This window comes from Oncorhynchus gorbuscha, unplaced genomic scaffold (genome assembly GCF_021184085.1).
Source record: "Oncorhynchus gorbuscha isolate QuinsamMale2020 ecotype Even-year unplaced genomic scaffold, OgorEven_v1.0 Un_scaffold_2332, whole genome shotgun sequence".
NCBI lineage: Eukaryota > Metazoa > Chordata > Actinopteri > Salmoniformes > Salmonidae > Oncorhynchus > Oncorhynchus gorbuscha.
The window spans coordinates 52,916-72,735 of record NW_025746876.1 but is presented as its reverse complement, the minus strand read 5'-3'; the positions used below and the strand labels follow the sequence as shown (position 1 = coordinate 72,735).

The following is a 19,820-nucleotide window of genomic DNA, read 5'->3' as shown; positions in this document are numbered from 1 at the left end:
TAAGATGACTTCACTAACTGTAACTCACTGGATAAGAGCATCTGCTAAATGACTCAAATGTAAATGTTATTGCACTTTATACTTCCACTTTCAGAATCAGTCAATCAAATCAACGTTTAGGCACGGCACACAGTACAATGAAACGCTCGCTAACTCTTCTCAAAAAATGCAGTACAATATCATTCAATCATTCAAATGCCAAATACATAAGCCCCAAAAATAACAAGTAGAAAGAAAAACTAGTATGAGAAGTATGTACATATTGTATCTGTGATTGATCAAAATGGAGACTTCAATACACGTAGTGAAGTGACTTGGTATTGAAACCAGAGGAGCTCTGACTCCTAGTCTGCTGTGTTCTGTTGCTGCTGGTCTGCCTGTCACCAGAGGTGTTAGACTAGGTACACTGTCACTGTCTCCTAGTCTGCTGTGTTCTGTTGCTGCTGGTCTGCCTGTCACCAGAGGTGTTAGACTAGGTACACTGCCACTGTCTCCTAGTCTGCTGTGTTCTGTTGCTGCTGGTCTGCCTGTCACCAGAGGTGTTAGACTAGGTACACTGCCACTGTCTCCTAGTCTGCTGTGTTCTGTTGCTGCTGGTCTGCCTGTCACCAGAGGTGTTAGACTAGGTACACTGTCACTGTCTCCTAGTCTGCTGTGTTCTGTTGCTGCTGGTCTGCCTGTCACCAGAGGTGTTAGACTAGGTACACTGCCACTGTCTCCTAGTCTGCTGTGTTCTGTTGCTGCTGGTCTGCCTGTCACCAGAGGTGTTAGACTAGGTACACTGCCACTGTCTCCACATTACGTTGACAATGGATTTCCCCTTACGTTTACAAGCTGAATTGCAATAAACATGATGCACACATAGTATTACATAGAATGCTGTTTTATTTGATGGTTACCAGGTTGACCTCGTGTAAAGAAAGGGTCAGGCTGGGGTTGGAGGCCAGGGGTCAAGGTTGACCATAATAAATAAAATGGGTTGGTATCTCTCTACCCAGGGCCATCTGGCAGCGCTGCTGGGGTTGCGGTTCTGAGTCAGGTGCTGAACCCAAACAAACCACTCATCCTAATCCCCCTAACCCTATCTAAAATACACACATGATTTCTCCTGCCTCTGCTCTCTCTTTCTGTCCCTCTCTCTCTGCTCAGCTGGTATTTCTCTCCTAGGTTATACTCTCTCTGCTCAGCTGGTATTTCTCTCCTAGGTTATTCTCTCTCTGCTCAGCTGGTATTTCTCTCCTAGGTTATTCTCTCTCTGCTCAGCTGGTATTTCTCTCCTAGGTTATTCTCTCTCTGCTCAGCTGGTATTTCTCTCCTAGGTTATTCTCTCTCTGCTCAGCTGGTATTTCTCTCCTAGGTTATTCTCTCTCTGCTCAGCTGGTATTTCTCTCCTAGGTTATTCTCTCTCTGCTCAGCTGGTATTTCTCTCCTAGGTTATTCTCTCTCTGCTCAGCTGGTATTTCTCTCCTAGGTTATTCTCTCTCTGCTCAGCTGGTATTTCTCTCCTAGGTTATTCTCTCTCTGCTCAGCTGGTATTTCTCTCCTAGGTTATTCTCTCTCTGCTCAGCTGGTATTTCTCTCCTAGGTTATTCTCTCTCTGCTCAGCTGGTATTTCTCTCCTAGGTTATTCTCTCTCTGCTCAGCTGGTATTTCTCTCCTAGGTTATTCTCTCTCTGCTCAGCTGGTATTTCTCTCCTAGGTTATTCTCTCTGCTCAGCTGGTATTTCTCTCCTAGGTTATTCTCTCTCTGCTCAGCTGGTATTTCTCTCCTAGGTTATACTCTCTCTGCTCAGCTGGTATTTCTCTCCTAGGTTATTCTCTCTCTGCTCAGCTGGTATTTCTCTCCTAGGTTATTCTCTCTCTGCTCAGCTGGTATTTCTCTCCTAGGTTATTCTCTCTCTGCTCAGCTGGTATTTCTCTCCTAGGTTATTCTCTCTCTGCTCAGCTGGTATTTCTCTCCTAGGTTATTCTCTCTCTGCTCAGCTGGTATTTCTCTCTAGGTTATTCTCTCTCTGCTCAGCTGGTATTTCTCTCCTAGGTTATTCTCTCTCTGCTCAGCTGGTATTTCTCTCCTAGGTTATTCTCTCTCTGCTCAGCTGGTATTTCTCTCCTAGGTTATTCTCTCTCTGCTCAGCTGGTATTTCTCTCCTAGGTTATTCTCTCTCTCTGCTCAGCTGGTATTTCTCTCCTAGGTTATTCTCTCTCTGCTCAGCTGGTATTTCTCTCCTAGGTTATTCTCTCTCTGCTCAGCTGGTATTTCTCTCCTAGGTTATTCTCTCTCTGCTCAGCTGGTATTTCTCTCCTAGGTTATTCTCTCTCTGCTCAGCTGGTATTTCTCTCCTAGGTTATACTCTCTCTCTGCTCAGCTGGTATTTCTCTCCTAGGTTATTCTCTCTCTGCTCAGCTGGTATTTCTCTCCTAGGTTATACTCTCTCTGCTCAGCTGGTATTTCTCTCCTAGGTTATTCTCTCTCTGCTCAGCTGGTATTTCTCTCCTAGGTTATTCTCTCTCTGCTCAGCTGGTATTTCTCTCCTAGGTTATTCTCTCTCTGCTCAGCTGGTATTTCTCTCCTAGGTTATACTCTCTCTGCTCAGCTGGTATTTCTCTCCTAGGTTATTCTCTCTCTGCTCAGCTGGTATTTCTCTCCTAGGTTATTCTCTCTCTGCTCAGCTGGTATTTCTCTCCTAGGTTATTCTCTCTCTGCTCAGCTGGTATTTCTCTCCTAGGTTATTCTCTCTCTGCTCAGCTGGTATTTCTCTCCTAGGTTATTCTCTCTCTGCTCAGCTGGTATTTCTCTCCTAGGTTATTCTCTCTCTGCTCAGCTGGTATTTCTCTCCTAGGTTATTCTCTCTCTGCTCAGCTGATTCCCTCTCTCTTGCCATCTAACATCTCTTTCTCTCTTTCTCCTTGTTATCCCCTCATTCCCCTCCCTGTCCTCTGTTGTCTCTCCTTGTTATCCCCTCATTCCCCTCCCTGTCCTCTGTTGTCTCTCCTTGTTATCCCCTCATTCCCTCCCTGTCCTCTGTTATCTCTCCTTGTTATCCCCTCATTCCCTCCCTGTCCTCTGTTATCTCTCCTTGTTATCCCCTCATTCCCCTCCCTGTCCTCTGTTATCTCTCCTTGTTATCCCCTCATTCCCTCCCTGTCCTCTGTTGTCTCTCCTTGTTATCCCCTCATTCCCCTCCCTGTCCTCTGTTGTCTCTCCTTGTTATCCCCTCATTCCCCTCCCTGTCCTCTGTTGTCTCTCCTTGTTATCCCCTCATTCCCCTCCCTGTCCTCTGTTGTCTCTCCTTGTTATCCCCTCATTCCCCTCCCTGTCCTCTGTTGTCTCTCCTTGTTATCCCCTCATTCCCCTCCCTGTCCTCTGTTGTCTCTCCTTGTCCTCTTCCCCTCCTGTCCTGTCTCTCCTTGTTATCCCCTCATTCCCCTCCCTGTCCTCTGTTGTCTCTCCTTGTTATCCCCTCATTCCCCTCCCTGTCCTCTGTTGTCTCTCCTTGTTATCCCCTCATTCCCCTCCCTGTCCTCTGTTGTCTCTCCTTGTTATCCCCTCATTCCCCTCCCTGTCCTCTGTTGTCTCTCCTTGTTATCCCCTCATTCCCCTCCCTGTCCTCTGTTGTCTCTCCTTGTTATCCCCTCATTCCCTCCCTGTCCTCTGTTGTCTCTCCTTGTTATCCCCTCATTCCCCTCCCTGTCCTCTGTTGTCTCTCCTTGTTATCCCCTCATTCCCCTCCCTGTCCTCTGTTGTCTCTCCTTGTTATCCCCATTCCCCTCCCTGTCCTCTGTTGTCTCTCCTTGTTATCCCCTCATTCCCCTCCCTGTCCTCTGTTGTCTCTCCTTGTTATCCCCTCATTCCCCTCCCTGTCCTCTGTTGTCTCTCCTTGTTATCCCCTCATTCCCCTCCCTGTCCTCTGTTGTCTCTCCTTGTTATCCCCTCATTCCCCTCCCTGTCCTCTGTTGTCTCTCCTTGTTATCCCCTCATTCCCTCCCTGTCCTCTGTTGTCTCTCCTTGTTATCCCCTCATTCCCCTCCCTGTCCTCTGTTGTCTCTCCTTGTTATCCCCTCATTCCCTCCCTGTCCTCTGTTGTCTCTCCTTGTTATCCCCTCATTCCCCTCCCTGTCCTCTGTTGTCTCTCCTTGTTATCCCCTCATTCCCCTCCCTGTCCTCTGTTGTCTCTCCTTGTTATCCCCTCATTCCCCTCCCTGTCCTCTGTTGTCTCTCCTTGTTATCCCCTCATTCCCCTCCCTGTCCTCCGTTGTCTCTTCCTCCAGCTTATCTTTCCCTGGCTCCCTCTTCCTACTCTCACCCAGGCTCCCGAGGTAAAGTGCTTCCCTCTTTCTCTCTGCATCTTTCTCCACGGATAGCTCCAGAGCATGAGGGGGGCTTCAGTTCTCCAGTAGGCCCAGACGGTGCTCTCAAACCTGGATTAGACTAAGCTGAGTGGCCCCCTGGAGCTCTGGAGTCTCTCTTGCTATACCGTAGGACAGCAGACACTCACACACTAAGTCTACTGCCACTAGTGGGCTTGTCCTGGCATCTAGTAGTGTGTGGATGCATAGCTTGTAGTGTCTAAGGCTGTTTCACAGGAAAGTTGGTGTGCTTGCATGGAGGCGCATGCATTAGCATATATAGTCTGTGTCTTTGTGCATGAACGTGCTGCTTATTTTGGTGTGTGTGTACAGTATACATGCATGTGTGTGTATGCTGCCGTGTTTTCTTGTTCCCCTGCTAAAATTCGATTGTCTCTCTTGTTCTCTCTCTCGTTCTCTCCCTCTCTCTCTCGTTCTCTCTTGTTCTCTTATCTATCTCGCTCTCGCTCTCTCTCTCTCTAGTCCTCAGTGCTGATAGGGTGGAGCAGATGACCAAGACCTACAATGACATTGAGGTTGTCACACACCTATTGGCTGAGGTGGGTTTTCATTGGTGCACGGTCTTTGACACATGGCGGTGATTAGTTGTCATTGATGATTGTGGCCGCGTGATTGGTGGACTAACTAGCATGGTATCATTGATTGCAGCGGGACCGGGACTTGGAGCTGGCCGCTCGGATTGGTCAGTCTCTGCTTCAGAGGAACCACCTGCTCCAGGAACGAAATGAGTCTGTGGAGGAACAGCTAGCACAGGCCCTGGACCAGGTAACACACACACACTACTGTACACACACACACTACTGTACACACACATACTACTGTACACACCACACCCCTCTGACCCTCCTGTCCCAGGTGCACCAGCTACAACATGAGCTGGGGAAAAAGGATGAGTTGCTGCGGATGGTGGCCAGCGCTTCGGAGGAGAGTGAGACTGATTCCAGCTGCTCAACGCCGCTGCACCCCCGCCAACCCCTAGCACCAGCTGTGGCCCTCAGCCAGCTGGAGGCCCTGCAGGGGAAAATGTCTGATCTGGAAGAGGAGAACCTGGCCCTACGCTCTGAGGTATAGCTGACATGACACCCTATTTCCTAGAGTTCACTACTTTTGACCAGGACCCATAGGGTTAAGTTTAGGATCAACGGTAGGGTGATCTGATCCCAGATCTGTGGTCCGTGCTAATTCTACTTCGACTGTGCACTTTATGCGGTTCGTCATCTGATAGTTCCTAACACCTCACTGTAAACCCTGTGGTCCCACCAGGCTGATAGTTCCTAACACCACTGTAAACCCTGTGCCTAACACCTCACTGTAAACCCTGTGGTCCTACCAGGCCCTTCATCTGATAGTTCCTAACACCTCACTGTAAACCCTGTCTGATAGTCCTACCAGGCCCATCATCTGATAGTTCCTAACACCTCACTGTAAACCCTGTGGTCCCACCAGGCCCATCATCTGATAGTTCCTAACACCTCACTGTAAACCCTGTGGTCCCACCAGGCCCGTCATCTGATAGTTCCTAACACCTCACTGTAAACCCTGTGGTCCTACCAGGCCCGTCATCTGATAGTTCCTAACACCTCACTGTAAACCCTGTGGTCCCACCAGGCCCATCATCTGATAGTTCCTAACACCTGTAAACCCTGTGGTCCCACCAGGCCCGTAAAACACCTCACTGTGGTCCCACCAGGCCCATCATCTGATAGTTCCTAACACCTCACTGTAAACCCTGTGGTCCCACCAGGCCCATCATCTGATAGTTCCTAACACCTCACTGTAAACCCTGTGGTCCCACCAGGCCCATCTGATAGTTCCTAACACCTCACTGTAAAGCCTGGTCCTACCCAGGCCCATCACTGTTCCCTGTGGTCCTAACCCTGTGGTCCCTGTGGTCCAGGCCCATCATCTGATAGTTCCTAACACCTCACTGTAAAGCCTGTGGTCCTACCAGGCCCATCATCTGATAGTTCCTAACACCTCACTGTAAACCCTGTGGTCCCACCAGGCCCATCATCTGATAGTTCCTAACACCTCACTGTAAACCCTGTGGTCCCACCAGGCCCGTCATCTGATAGTTCCTAACACCTCACTGTAAACCCTGTGGTCCGACCAGGCCCGTCATCTGATAGTTCCTAACACCTCACTGTAAACCCTGTGGTCCTACCAGGCCCGTCATCTGAAGACGGAGACCATCACCTTCGAGGAGAAAGAACAACAGCTGGTCAGCGACTGTGTCAAGGAGCTACGTGAGTCACACACACACACACACACACACACACACACACACACACACACACACACACACACACACACACACACACACACACACACACACACACACACACACCACACAAAAAAAAAATCAGCATGAATCAAGTCAATTAACAAGTAATTAGGTTATTGATCTCTAGTGATTAAAGAGCTGTGTGGGTGTGGGTTGGTTCAGGCGAGTCCAACAGTCAGATGGTGAACCTAACAGAGGAGCTGTCCCATAAGAGTGAAGAGGTGATGCGACACCAGGAGGAGATTTCCCAGCTCCTCTCCCAGATAGTAGAGCTCCAACACCGCGTCAAAGAGGTGAGGGGGGAGGAAGAGCACAGTTTGAAGTTGATGTTGTGGTAATAATTGTAAAGTAATATTACTAAAGAAGTGTGTTTCCAGCTGGCCCTGGAGAAAGAGGAGCTGAGGATTCACCTACAGGCCTCGAAAGATGCCCAGAGATCACTCACTGCAGAGGTGAGTTGTCTAGCAATGAACAGTTCAATGAACTCTGACTCCATAGAAGTGCCTTAAGGTGGGCCCTTTTTCCAAACATTGGATGCATCTCATTCCACCGCATGTGTATACTGTATATCACACTTCCACATCTGAGGTGAAAGGTGACAGTGCTAGAGTGGTGTTTGTCAGACCATGAGACATCCTGAAAATCGTTCTTGTCACAGAATGATCTGTAGCGTCCGACCGGTTTGGCCTACAAAACTATTACCTCTATGGAAAGATGAGTCGAATCTCACTAACACGATGGTTTTTCTCTACGACCCCCCACACGAGTCTCAGTACAGCCGATCTGCCAACTTCTGCCTGTAGTGTCTGATCAGTCTGGGCTACACACTAATTTGACCCTCTGTGGAACACGTACTCTACCGGTCAAATGTTTTAGAACACTTACTCATTCAAGGATTTTATTTATTTTGACTATTTTCTACATTGTAGAATAACATTGAAGACATAAACTATGAAATAATACGTATTATAAGTTATATGTATGTTAAACAAATCTAAATATATTTTATATTTGAGATTCTTCAAATAGCCACCCTTTAACTTGATGACAGCTTTGCACACTCTTGGCATTCCCCAACGAGTTTCAACTAGAATGCTTTTCCAACAGTTTTGAAGGAGTTCCCACATATGCTGAGCACTTAATGGCTGCTTTTCCTTCACTCCTTCACACCATCTCAATTTGGTTGAGGTCGGGGGATTGTGGAAACCAGGTCATCTGATGCACCACTCCACTCTCCTTCTTGATAAAATTGCCCTTATAAAAGCCTGGAGGTGTGTTGGGTCATTGACCTGTGTTGGGTTATTATCCCCCCCGGCTTATGGGTTAACTATGTTGTGTTGTATAGCTGATCCAGCAAGCAAAGTGTTAATTATGTTGTGTTGTATAGCTGATCCAGCAAGCAAAGTGTTAATTATGTTGTGTTGTATAGCTGATCCAGCAAGCAAAGTGTTAACTATGTTGTGTTGTATAGCTGATCCAGCAAGCAAAGTGTTAATTATGTTGTGTTGTATAGCTGATCCAGCAAGCAAAGTGTTAATTATGTTGTGTTGTATAGCTGAATGAGCTAGCGGACCGTAATGTAGAGTGTGTGGGGATGCTACATGAGCTAGCGGAGGGTTAACTATGTTGTGTTGTGTTGTATAGCTGAATGAGCTAGCGGACCGTAATGTAGAGTGTGTGGGGATGCTACATGAGCTAGCGGAGGGTTAACTATGTTGTGTTGTGTTGTATAGCTGAATGAGCTAGCGGACCGTAATGTAGAGTGTGTGGGGATGCTACATGAGTCTCAGGAAGAGATCAAGGAGCTGCGCAGTAAGAACACTCCGTCTGCAGGCATGAGACGACACCTGCCCTACGGACTCTTCCCCATGGTGAGATCTACACCTTCTGTCGTGTGTGTGTGTGTGTGTGTGTGTGTGTGTGTGTGTGTGTGTGTGTGTGTGTGTGTGTGTGTGTGTGTGTGTGTGTGTGTGTGTGTGTGTGTGTGTGTGTGTGTGTGTGTGTGTGTGTGTGTGTGTGTGTGTGTTAGGGATGTAACGATTCACCAAAACACAGCAGTCCCCGATTTAAAATGTTTAAGATACAAGTGCTTCGGTCCGCGGAACCCAATCCGAACCAAATGTAGCATGCATCGGTCAGAAAATCTATTCAAAGTGAAAACAACGCTGGTTCACTAATATCTTTTCATATTATATTCTTTCTAACTTCAGAAAATACCTCATATTTTGTGACAACTGACGTGTCCTCTCCTTCAGTGTTGAACTGCATGTAACTGTGTTCACCGTCATTGATCTACAAGTCATTTTGTAATGTCGAACAACCCCAGGCAATATCATTAGTCTAGTTAAACTGCGCACTGCCCAGCTTCACACACGGACCAACGTTTTTACTAGCAGAAGTCACTTTTCGTAGCAGGTTAGAAGAATTAGATTAAGGTTAGGAAAAGGGTTAGCTAAAATTGTTTCCAAAGCAAACATATCTAGCAACAACCAGGCCTGCCTTGAGAAGCCATGGGTCACAGGATTCATCCACACCAAGCTGAAGGCTAGAGCTGCCTCTTTCAAGGAGCTGGACACTAATCCGGACACTTATAAGAAATCCCGCTATGCGCTAAGACGAACCATCAAACAAGCAAAGTGTCAATACAGGACTAAGATTGAATCCTACTACACCGGCTCTGGATGTGCAGGGCTTGAAAACTATTACGTACTATGAAGGGAAACCCAGCCGCAAGCTGCCCAGTGACGCGAGGCTACCAGACAAGCTAAATGCCTTTTATGGTCGCTTTGCGTCAAGCAACATTGAAGGATGCTTGAGAGCACCAGCTGTTCCGAAGGACTGTGTGATCATGCTCTCCGTAGCCAATGTGTGCAAGACCTTTAAACAGATCAACATTCACAAAGCCGCGGGGCCAGACGGATTACCAGGACGTGTACTAAAAGCATGCGCAGACAAACTGCCAAGTGTCTTCACTGACATTTTCAACATCTCCCTGGCCAGGTCTGTAATACCTACATGTTTCAAACAGACCACAATAGTCCCTGTGCCCAAGAACACTAAGGTAACCTACCTAAATGACTACTGCCCCATAGCACACACGCCGGTAACCATGCACTGCTTTGAAAGGCTGGTCATGGCTCACATGAACACCATCATGCCAGAAACCCTAGACCCACTCCAATTCGCATAACGCCCCAACAGATCCACAGATGACGCAATCTCAATCGCACTCAACGCTGCCCTTTCCCACCTGGACAAAATGTACACCCATGTGAGAATGCTGTTCCTTGACTACACTTCAGTGTTCAACATCATAGTGCCCACAAAGCTCATCACTAAGTTAAGGACCCTGGGACTAAATATCTCCTTCTGCAAATGGATCCTGGACTTCCTGACGGGCCGCCCCCAGATAGTAAGGGTAGGTAACAACACATCTGCCAACACTGGGGCCCCTCAGGGGTGTGTGCTTAGTCCCCTCCTGTACTCCCTCAGCTGGGTGGCCAAGCATGACTCCAACACCATCATTAAGTTTAGGCCTGATCACTGACAACGATGAGACAGCCTATAGGGAGGAGGTCAGAGACCTGGCAGTGTGGTGCCAGGACAACAACCTCTCTCAATGTGAGCAAGGCAAAGGAGTTGATTGTGGACTACAGGAAATGGAGGGCCAAACAGGCCCTCCATTGGGACTGAAGTGGAGCAGGTTGACTTCAAGTTCCTTTGTGTCCAACAAACTGTCATGGTCTAAACACATGAAGACAGTTGTGAAGACAGCACGAGAACACCTTTTCCCACTCGGGAAACTAAAAAGATTTGGCATGGGTCCTCAGATCCTCAAAGTTCCACAGCTGCACCATCAAGAGCATCCTGACCGGTTGCATCCCAGCCTGGTATGGCAACTGCTCGGCATCTGACTGACAGGCCCAGTACATCACTGGGGTCATACTTCCTGACATCCAGGACCTATATACTAGGTAGTGTCAGAGGAAGGCCCAAAAAATTGTCATAGACTCCAGTCACCCAAGTCGTAGACTGTTCTCTCTGCTACTGCACGGCAAGCGGTCCCGGAGCTCCAAGTCTCCTTAACAGCTTCTACCCACAAGCCATAAGACTGCTGAACAACTAATCAAATGGCCACCCAGACGATCTACATTGACCCCCCCCCCCAGTTTTTTTACACTGCTGCTACTCGCTGTTTATTATCTATGCAAAGTCACTTTACAAATGACCTTGACTTTCCTGTACCCCGCACATTGACTCGGTACCGGTACCCCTGTATATAGCCCCAACATTGACTCTGTACCAGTACCCTCTGTATATAGCCTCCACATTGACTCTGTACCGGCACCCCCTGTATATAGCCCCAACATTGACTCTGTACCAGTACCCCCTGTATATAACCTCCACATTGACTCTGTACCAGTACCCCCTGTATATAGCCTCCACATTGACTCTGTACCGGTACCCCCTTTATATAGCCCCAACATTGACTCGGTACCGGTACCCCCTGTATATAGCCCCAACATTGACTCGGTACCGGTACCCCCTGTATATAGCCTCCACATTGACTCGGTACGGTACCCGGTACCCCCTGTATATAGCCCCAACATTGACTCGGTACCGGTACCCCTGTATATAGCCTCTACATTGACTCGGTACCGGTACCCCCTGTATATAGCCCCAACATTGACTCGGTACCGGTACCCCCTGTATATAGCCTCCACATTGACTCGGTACCGGCACCCCTGTATATAGCCTCCACATTGACTCTGTACCGGCACCCTCTGTATATAGCCTCCACATTGACTCGGTACCGGTACCCCTGTATATTGTCTCCACATTGACTCTGTACCAGTACCCTCTGTATATAGCCTCCACATTGACTCTGTACCGGTACCCCTGTATATTGTCTCCACATTGACTCTGTACCAGTACCCTCTGTATTTAGCCTCCACATTGACTCTGTACCGGCACCCTCTGTATATAGCCTCCACATTGACTCGGTACCCCCTGGTACCCCTGTATATAGCCCCCACATTGACTCGGTACGGTACCCCCTGTATATAGCCCTCACATTGACTCGGTACCGGTACCCGGTACCCCTGTATATAGCCCCACATTGACTCGGTACCAGTACCCGGTACCCCCTGTATATAGCCCCAACATTGACTCGGTACCAGTACCGGTACCCCTGTATATAGCCCCCACATTGACTCGTTACGGTACCCGGTACCCCCTGTATATAGCCCCCACATTGACTCGGTACCGGTACCCGGTACCCCCTGTATATGTTATTGTTATGTAAATGTATTGTTACTTTTTGATTCAATTTTTTTTACTGTAGTTTATTTAGTAACTATTTTCTTAAATCTATTTCTTGAACTGCATTGTTGTATTAAGGGCTTGTACGTAAACATTTCATGGGAAGGTGGAGGGGAGGGCCAGCTCAGACAGATCCAGCTCAGACAGATCCAGCTCAGAGAAGGCCAGCTCAGACAGATCCAGCTCAGAGAGGGACAGCTCAGAGAGGGCCAGCTCAGAGAGGGCCAGCTCAGAGAGGGACAGCTCAGACAGATCCAGCTCAGAGAGGGCCAGCTCAGAGAGGGCCAGCTCAGAGAGGGACAGCTCAGACAGATCCAGCTCAGAGAGGGCCAGCTCAGACAGATCCAGCTCAGAGAGGGCCAGCTCAGAGAGGGCCAGCTCAGAGAGGGACAGCTCAGACAGATCCAGCTCAGAGAGGGCCAGCTCAGACAGATCCAGCTCAGACAGATCCAGCTCAGAGAGGGCCAGCTCAGACAGATCCAGCTCAGACAGATCCAGCTCAGAGAGGGCCAGCTCAGACAGATCCAGCTCAGAGAGGGACAGCTCAGACAGATCCAGCTCATGAGCTCCATCTGCAGCAGATTTGTATTTAGAATGGAAAATGAATGTTTTTATGCAGCAAATGTCAGTGCATCGATTCATTTAGGCATTTAGGCATCTGTCAAATTATCTTTAAAGGGTAAGATGCATATCCCTAGTGTGTGTATGTGTGTGTGTCAACCCTATTTATGTGTGAATATGTGTGTGTGTGCCCAATAGTGTGTGTACCTATTAATGAGTGTAAATGACTGTGTCTCAGGACTCCCTGGCAGCAGAGATTGAAGGCACCATGAGGAGAGAGCTGAGTGTCGAGGACGAGGTGGCTTTCCAGGACCAGAAGTGAGTATAGAACACACACACACACACACACCGACAACAACACACACACACACACCGACAACAACACACACACACACACCGACAACAACACACACACACACACCGACAACAACACACACACACACACCGACAACAACACACACACACCGACAACAACACACACACACCGACAACAACACACACACACATACCGACAACAACACACACACACATACCGACAACAACAAACACACACAAACAGAAGAGCAAAAGCAATCAAAGCAGAAGCTCCCCTCCTCTTCTCTAACTCCCCCCTCTAACTCCCCTCCTCTAACTCCCCTCCTCTAAATCCCATCCTCTCTTCCTCTTCTCTAACTCCCCTCCTCTTCTCTAACTCCCCTCCTCTAACTCCCCTCCTCTAACTCCCCTCCTCTAACTCCCCTCCTCTAAATCCCCTCCTCTCTTCCTCTTCTCTAACTCCCTCCTCTCTTCCTCTTCTCTAACTCCCTCCTCTAACTCCCGTCCTATCTTCCTCTTCTCTAACTCTCCTCCTATCTTCCTCTTCTCTAACTCCCCTCCTATCTTCCTCTTCTCTAACTCCCTCCTCTCTTCCTCTTCTCTAACTCCCCTCCTATCTTCCTCTTCTCTAACTCCCCTCCTATCTTCCTCTTCTCTAACTCCCCTCCTATCTTCCTCTTCTCTAACTCCCCTCCTATCTTCCTCCCCTCTAACTCCCCTCCTATCTTCCTCCCCTCTAACTCCCCTCCTATCTTCCTCTTCTCTAACTCCCCTCCTATCTTCCTCTTCTCTAACTCCCCTCCTATCTTCCTCCCCTCTAACTCCCCTCCTATCTTCCTCCCCTCTAACTCCCCTCCTATCTTCCTCTTCTCTAACTCCCCTCCTCCTCTAACTCCCCTCTCTTCCTCCTCTCCTCTCTTCCTCCCTCTCTCCCCATCCCCAGAGTTTCCCAGAAGAAGGTGTTTCAGACTGTACGCGTGGTCAACGAGTCGGTAGAGCGAGCTGCGGCGATGGCCACGCCCCCTATCCCTGGCTCGGGAGGCAGCTGCCTGGTGATGACGGCCCAGCCCTTCCTGTCCGCACAGGGGATCGACCAATCCCACGGCCGCGCCAAGTGAGTGACCCAGGTTGACCCTGATTGTTAGACCTGCAGTCTAAAGCACCCGTATTGACTGTGGTGGATTCATTGAGTCAGTGGCAACAATATGTGAGAAAATTTAAAGCATATTATTTGATATGATTTAATTCAAACTTATTTCAGTGAATTTAGAGCCTACAGAGGAGTATATTTGGGTAAGCATGTGTTCGTGTTGCGTGTTTGTCTTTGTAGTAGGGAGGAGGTCCCGCTTGGCAAGCCTGGCGCACCAGGAGGAAATGACCTCGTGTCGGCGCTGCACCGCCTCTCCCTGCGGCGGCAGAATTTCCTGTGCGAGCGGCAGTTCTTCCAGGCGGAACGCGAAAAGAAGCTGGAGGCCCTGGCTGGGGGAGTGGAATCGGATGTGGAGGGGAGTGGCTACAGCTCACCAATGAGCAGCGTCATGTCATCCTTCACCAACCTATCAGAGTTCTCGGTCTCGTCCAGCTGTTTTAAGACCTTTCTGCCTGAGAAGCTGCAGATCGTCAAGCCCATGGAGGGTAAGGATACGTTCATGCTTTAAGTGTAGTCATGATAATGGGCGCGTTCCAGGCTGTGCGATAAGCAGCCCCGCTGCACAAATTTACCAGTGATTGAATGCCACATCATCTTTTGCAGTCAAGCATCAGATTTCAGTATGTTAGGCTGCGTTTAGACGGGCAGCGCAAATCTGATATTTTTGTCACGATTTTCTCAGAGGTGATTGGTCAATAGACCAATACCTGATGTGAAAAGATGTGATTGGACAAAAGACCAATTGGTGAGAAAAAGAACAGAATTGGGCTGTCTGTCTAAACACACCCTTAGAGATGTGGTTACTGAATGTAGGTGGCCTGGAATGCAGCCAAAAGCTATGATATCTATCCAGGAGTTATTCCTGACCCAATATCTATGATGTCTATATTATCATATCTGTATACTGGTACCAGTTTGAACCCACTTGGTCACATTATGATATCTGTCAACTGTAACACTCCTAATTGTCATCTGTGAGTAACGCATTTGACGCCTGACCCCTAACCTTTAACCTCTGACCCCTCTAGGCTCTCTCTGACTCTGCACCACTGGCAGCAGCTGGCCATGCCCCACCTGGGCACCATCCTGGACCCCCACCCGGGCGTGGTCACCAAGGGCTTTCGCCCCTCCCCCATGATGCTCTCGCCGACACCGTCTACCGCCTCACCGACCTGGAGGAAGACGAAGAACAGAAATATGACATGAGAGGTACTTTTATTCACTATGTACATTTCACAGAACATACATACATACATACATACGAGGTACTTTTATTCACTATACATACATACATTACATACATACATACATACATACATACATACATACATACATACATACATACATACATACATACATACATACATACATACATACATACATACATACATACATACATACATACATACATACATACATACATACATACATACATACATACATACATACATAGTGGGGAAAAAGTATTTAGTCAGCCACCAATTGTGCAAGTTCTCCCACTTAAAAAGATGAGAGAGGCCTGTAATTTTCATCATAGGTACACTTCAACTATGACAGACAAAACGAGGGAAAAAATCCAGAAAATCACATTGTAGGATTTGTAATGATATTATTTGCAAATTATGGTGGAAAATAAGTATTTGGTCACCTACAAACAAGCAAGATTTCTGGCTCTCACAGACCTGTAACTTCTTCTTTAAGAGGCTCCTCTGTCCTCCACTCGTTACTTGTAGTAATGGCACCTGTTTGAACTTGTTATAAGTATAAAATACACCTGTCCTGTCCTTTAAGTAATTAATGCAAATTAATTACTTAAAAAATCATACAATGTGATTTTCTGGATTTTTGATTTAGATTCCGTCTCTCACAGTTGAAGTGTACCTATGATACAAATTACAGACCTCTACATGCTTTGTAAGTAGGAAAATCTGCAGTGTATCAAATACTTGTTCTCCCCACTGTATGTATGTATGTATGTATATATATATAAAAATATATTTTTTAAATCTATCTATCTATCTATCTATCTCTCCTATTGTAAAATGACTGACTGGGTATTATATATATATAAATAGATAGATCTCTCCTATTGTAAATGACTGACTGGGTATTATATATATATATAAATAGATAGATCTCTCCTATTGTAAAATGACTGACTGGGTATTATAAATATATATAAATAGATAGATCTCTCCTATTGTAAAATGACTGACTGGGTATTATATATAGATAGATAGATAGATAGATAGATAGATAGATAGATAGATAGATAGATAGATAGATAGATAGATAGATAGATAGATAGATAGATAGATAGATCTCTCCTATTGTAAAATGACTGACTGGGTATTATATATATATATATAGATATAGATATTGTAAAAATGACTGACTGGGTATTATATATATATATATAGATAGATAGATATTGTAAATGACTATATATAGATAGATATAGTTTTTATATAGATAGATAGATCTCTCCTATTGTAAATGACTGACTGGGTATTATATATATAAATAGATAGATAGATAGATCTCTCCAATTGTAAAATGACTGACTGGGTATTATAGATAGAGAGATAGATAGATAGATAGATAGATAGATAGATAGATCTCTCCTATTGTAAATGACTGACTGGGTATTATATATATATATAGAAAATGTGTTACATATATATATATATAGAAAATGACTGGGTATTATATATGTCTTATTAATATAATTATGAAAATAGTTTTTTTATATATATATATAGATAGATAGATAGATCTCTCCTATTGTAAATGACTGACTGGGTATTATATATATATATAGAAAATGTGCTACATATGTCTTATTAATATAATTATGAAAATAGTTTTTTTGGAAACGATTGATTTAAAATAATTTAGCAGTCTCACTAACAAAGGTTTGGGACTTTTCAGGAAACCGAGGGAAGGAAGGGACAGACGCCTGGGAGAAGAAGGGAGAGGAGGAGGAAGGAGGGATCACCTTCAAGGTGCAGTACTCATCAACACCGGAGGAGAACAGGGAAAGGATTAGGGAGCGTTTGCTGTTGAACGGGCCACCGGTGTCTCCCATTTCTCCCGTTTTCGTACCAGTACCAGGCTCTCCACAGCTCCCTCTAATCCCGATCACCTGTGACCTCCCTATGACCTCTAATTCCCCCTGTGACATCATCAGGAGCCCGTCCCTCTTGGCTCTGCCCGCCAGTGTAACGTCCATGGCTCCTGTCCAATCCCAGAGCCTGACTGTCACCAGTCTTACTACTACAACATCCTCGTCAGGTAAGTTTAAAAAACATTTAACATGAAAAGTTTAACGTGTTAGCTGGAATCCTTAATGGTGAAACAGCCGTGTCCGTTAGCGATATTAAAACACCAAATAAGTTATTTTAATCAACGGAGACTGTTTTTCCCCTCTGACATAATCGTCCTCGCCGTTGAAGAGCACAATTAGTTTCACCATGCTGCCCGACGCTCCTCAGCCCAGCAACAATAACCATAACAACGTGGTGGAGCGGCCAGTGGTTTCCCCTTTACTACGGATTACATCATTTAAACAATCATTTGTGTACAAATGTGTCAATATTTCTTTCCCAAGATAAGAAACTGAAAAGGGTCGTTATTGGAAGCCGTTGGTCTGTGATGGAATGTTTGAATGGTGTTTTTTGTCTCTTCAGTTTATAACCCGGGGAAATGTCAGAGTTCAACGTCTTCCACCTACACCTTTACAACCTGCCGCATCCTGCACCCCTCTGACATCACCCAGGTCACCTCCAGGTACACACACACACACACACACACACACACACACACACACACACACACACACACACACACACACACACACACACACACACACACACACACACACACACACACACACACACACACACACACACACACACACACACGACTATGAAGGTGATTGGTGTTGTGTGTTTGTGCTGTAGTGTTTATGACATGGCTGTGTGGGGTAACATTGTCTTGTCTCTCTCTCTCAGTTCCCACTGTCAGTCTTCTGTCTCAGAGTACACTCCCAGCTCCATGAGGACAGGCCCCAGCACCCCGGTGACCCCTGCAGGCTGAGTTTGGGGTGGACTCCTTCCCCCTCGCCGTCCCCCTGCCCCCTGTGGCCTGGCCAAGCTGGTCCTGGAGAGGGGCATTTCTGCTTCTCTCTCCACCGCCGATGCCCCCCTCCCTCTCACCTTAAAGCCCCACTCCCCAGCGTCTCCTCCCAGCACGCCCCCAACTCCCCGTCCCACTCGCCGACCCCCTCGCCTGTGCCCTTGAGTCCCGCGCCTCGGCGCCAGCCACCTGTGACAACTTCCTGGCGTCGCGTCCGGCTGAGCTCTTCCTCCAGGACGTGTATGGGCTGAAGTTTGGCCGCACCCATCGCCCCAACCTCCCCAGCCCCGACCCCACCTCACATCGCCCCAACCTCCCCAGAATCAAAGCCAAACCCGACCCCATCAATGTAAACTTAGTCGAGAGGCTACGCCGGCTGGGATTGGTCAAGGTTCCCCAGGGGGTGGAGCCATTGTCAGAGTGCCTGGTGCGTCAGGACTCGGCCACCTTCCTAGCCACAGGCGGAGGCAGCCTATTGGACGGCCTGCGGCGGAACCAGAGCCTCCCGCTATGAGTGGAGTGACGCGGGGAAGCCCCTCCCACCATCTGGGCCAGGCCCCACCTCAACCACCCACCTCCCTAGCCATCGACCCGCCCCTCTGGGGCAACCTGAAGGGGCAGCGCTCTGTCCGCTCTAGGCCCGCCTCCACCTCCCATGCCCCACCCCTTCACTCAAACCATGAAGAAGTTATGACACTACAGGGAGACAGGGTTTGGAGGGGAGCCAGCACTGAACAGTAGCATTTGGGCCCCACACCCTCTCTCCTCTCCCCCTCCATCCCTCCCTGCCTTGCTCCTTCTCCACATCTCTTTTAGACTGATATTCGGTGAAGAAAAGGGCAACAAGTCGGGGGAAAAGTCCCTCTCCTATTTAATAAATTATTTTTAAAAGCACAATATTGTTAAAAATGGAAATGTGCATTAATGCCACGGTGTATATGCCATTTTAAAAGCCTTAGATTGCCTGCAAGGGGCTTTATTAGCTGTTCCTAGCCTTGCCTGCCTTCCCCCTCCAGCCCTCTAGGAGCGCTGGAGGTAGACGTTCTCCCTGCTCTCTTCTGCTCTGCCCCTGCTACAGTAGTTATTCATCTGTGAGGCTCTGGATGCTCAAATAGATGGGAAGATGACCGAGGGGATAAGTAAGTTGATGAGGGCTTGAGAATGTTAGAGGGATGGGGAAGAAGAGGTAAAAAGGGGAAGTGGCAGAATGTGACTTTGGTGTCAAGGAGAGGAAGAACAAGCAAGAGAAAGAGATGAGGGAGAGGGAGACGAGGAGGACAGAGATGAGGGGGGATGAGAGAAGAGCAGTGTAAAGAGAAAGAGATGAGAGAGAGAGGGAGACGAGGAGGACAGAGATGAGGGGGGATGAGAGAAGAGCAGTGTAAAGAGAAAGAGATGAGAGAGAGAGGGAGACGAGGAGGACAGAGATGAGGGGGGATGAGAGAAGAGCAGTGTAAAGAGAAAGAGATGAGAGAGAGAGGGAGACGAGGAGGACAGAGATGAGGGGGGATGAGAGAAGAGCAGTGTAAAGAGAAAGAGATGAGAGGGAGACGAGGAGGACAGAGATGAGGGGAGATGAGAGAAGAGCAGTGTAAAGAGAAAGAGATGAGAGAGAGAGGGAGACGAGGAGGACAGAGATGAGGGGGGATGAGAGAAGAGCAGTGTAAAGAGAAAGAGATGAGA

General features: G+C 47.5%; 1 protein-coding gene across 1 annotated transcript; it reads left to right on the top strand.

Moving 5' to 3' along the window:
- Positions 1–4,200: 4,200 nt before the first annotated feature.
- Positions 4,201–18,651, top strand: LOC124025663 (trafficking kinesin-binding protein 2-like). Its single transcript, XM_046338998.1, has 16 exons — positions 4,201–4,317; positions 4,831–4,907; positions 5,017–5,133; positions 5,224–5,433; positions 6,536–6,614; positions 6,815–6,945; positions 7,030–7,104; positions 8,386–8,523; positions 12,774–12,853; positions 13,794–13,964; positions 14,181–14,485; positions 15,057–15,209; positions 16,932–17,294; positions 17,690–17,789; positions 18,014–18,093; positions 18,251–18,651. The coding sequence occupies exons 2-16, from the start codon at positions 4,857–4,859 to the stop codon at positions 18,649–18,651; spliced, it is 2,454 nt and encodes an 817-aa protein (XP_046194954.1). The 5' UTR covers positions 4,201–4,317; positions 4,831–4,856.
- The last annotated feature ends 1,169 nt before the right edge of the window (positions 18,652–19,820 follow it).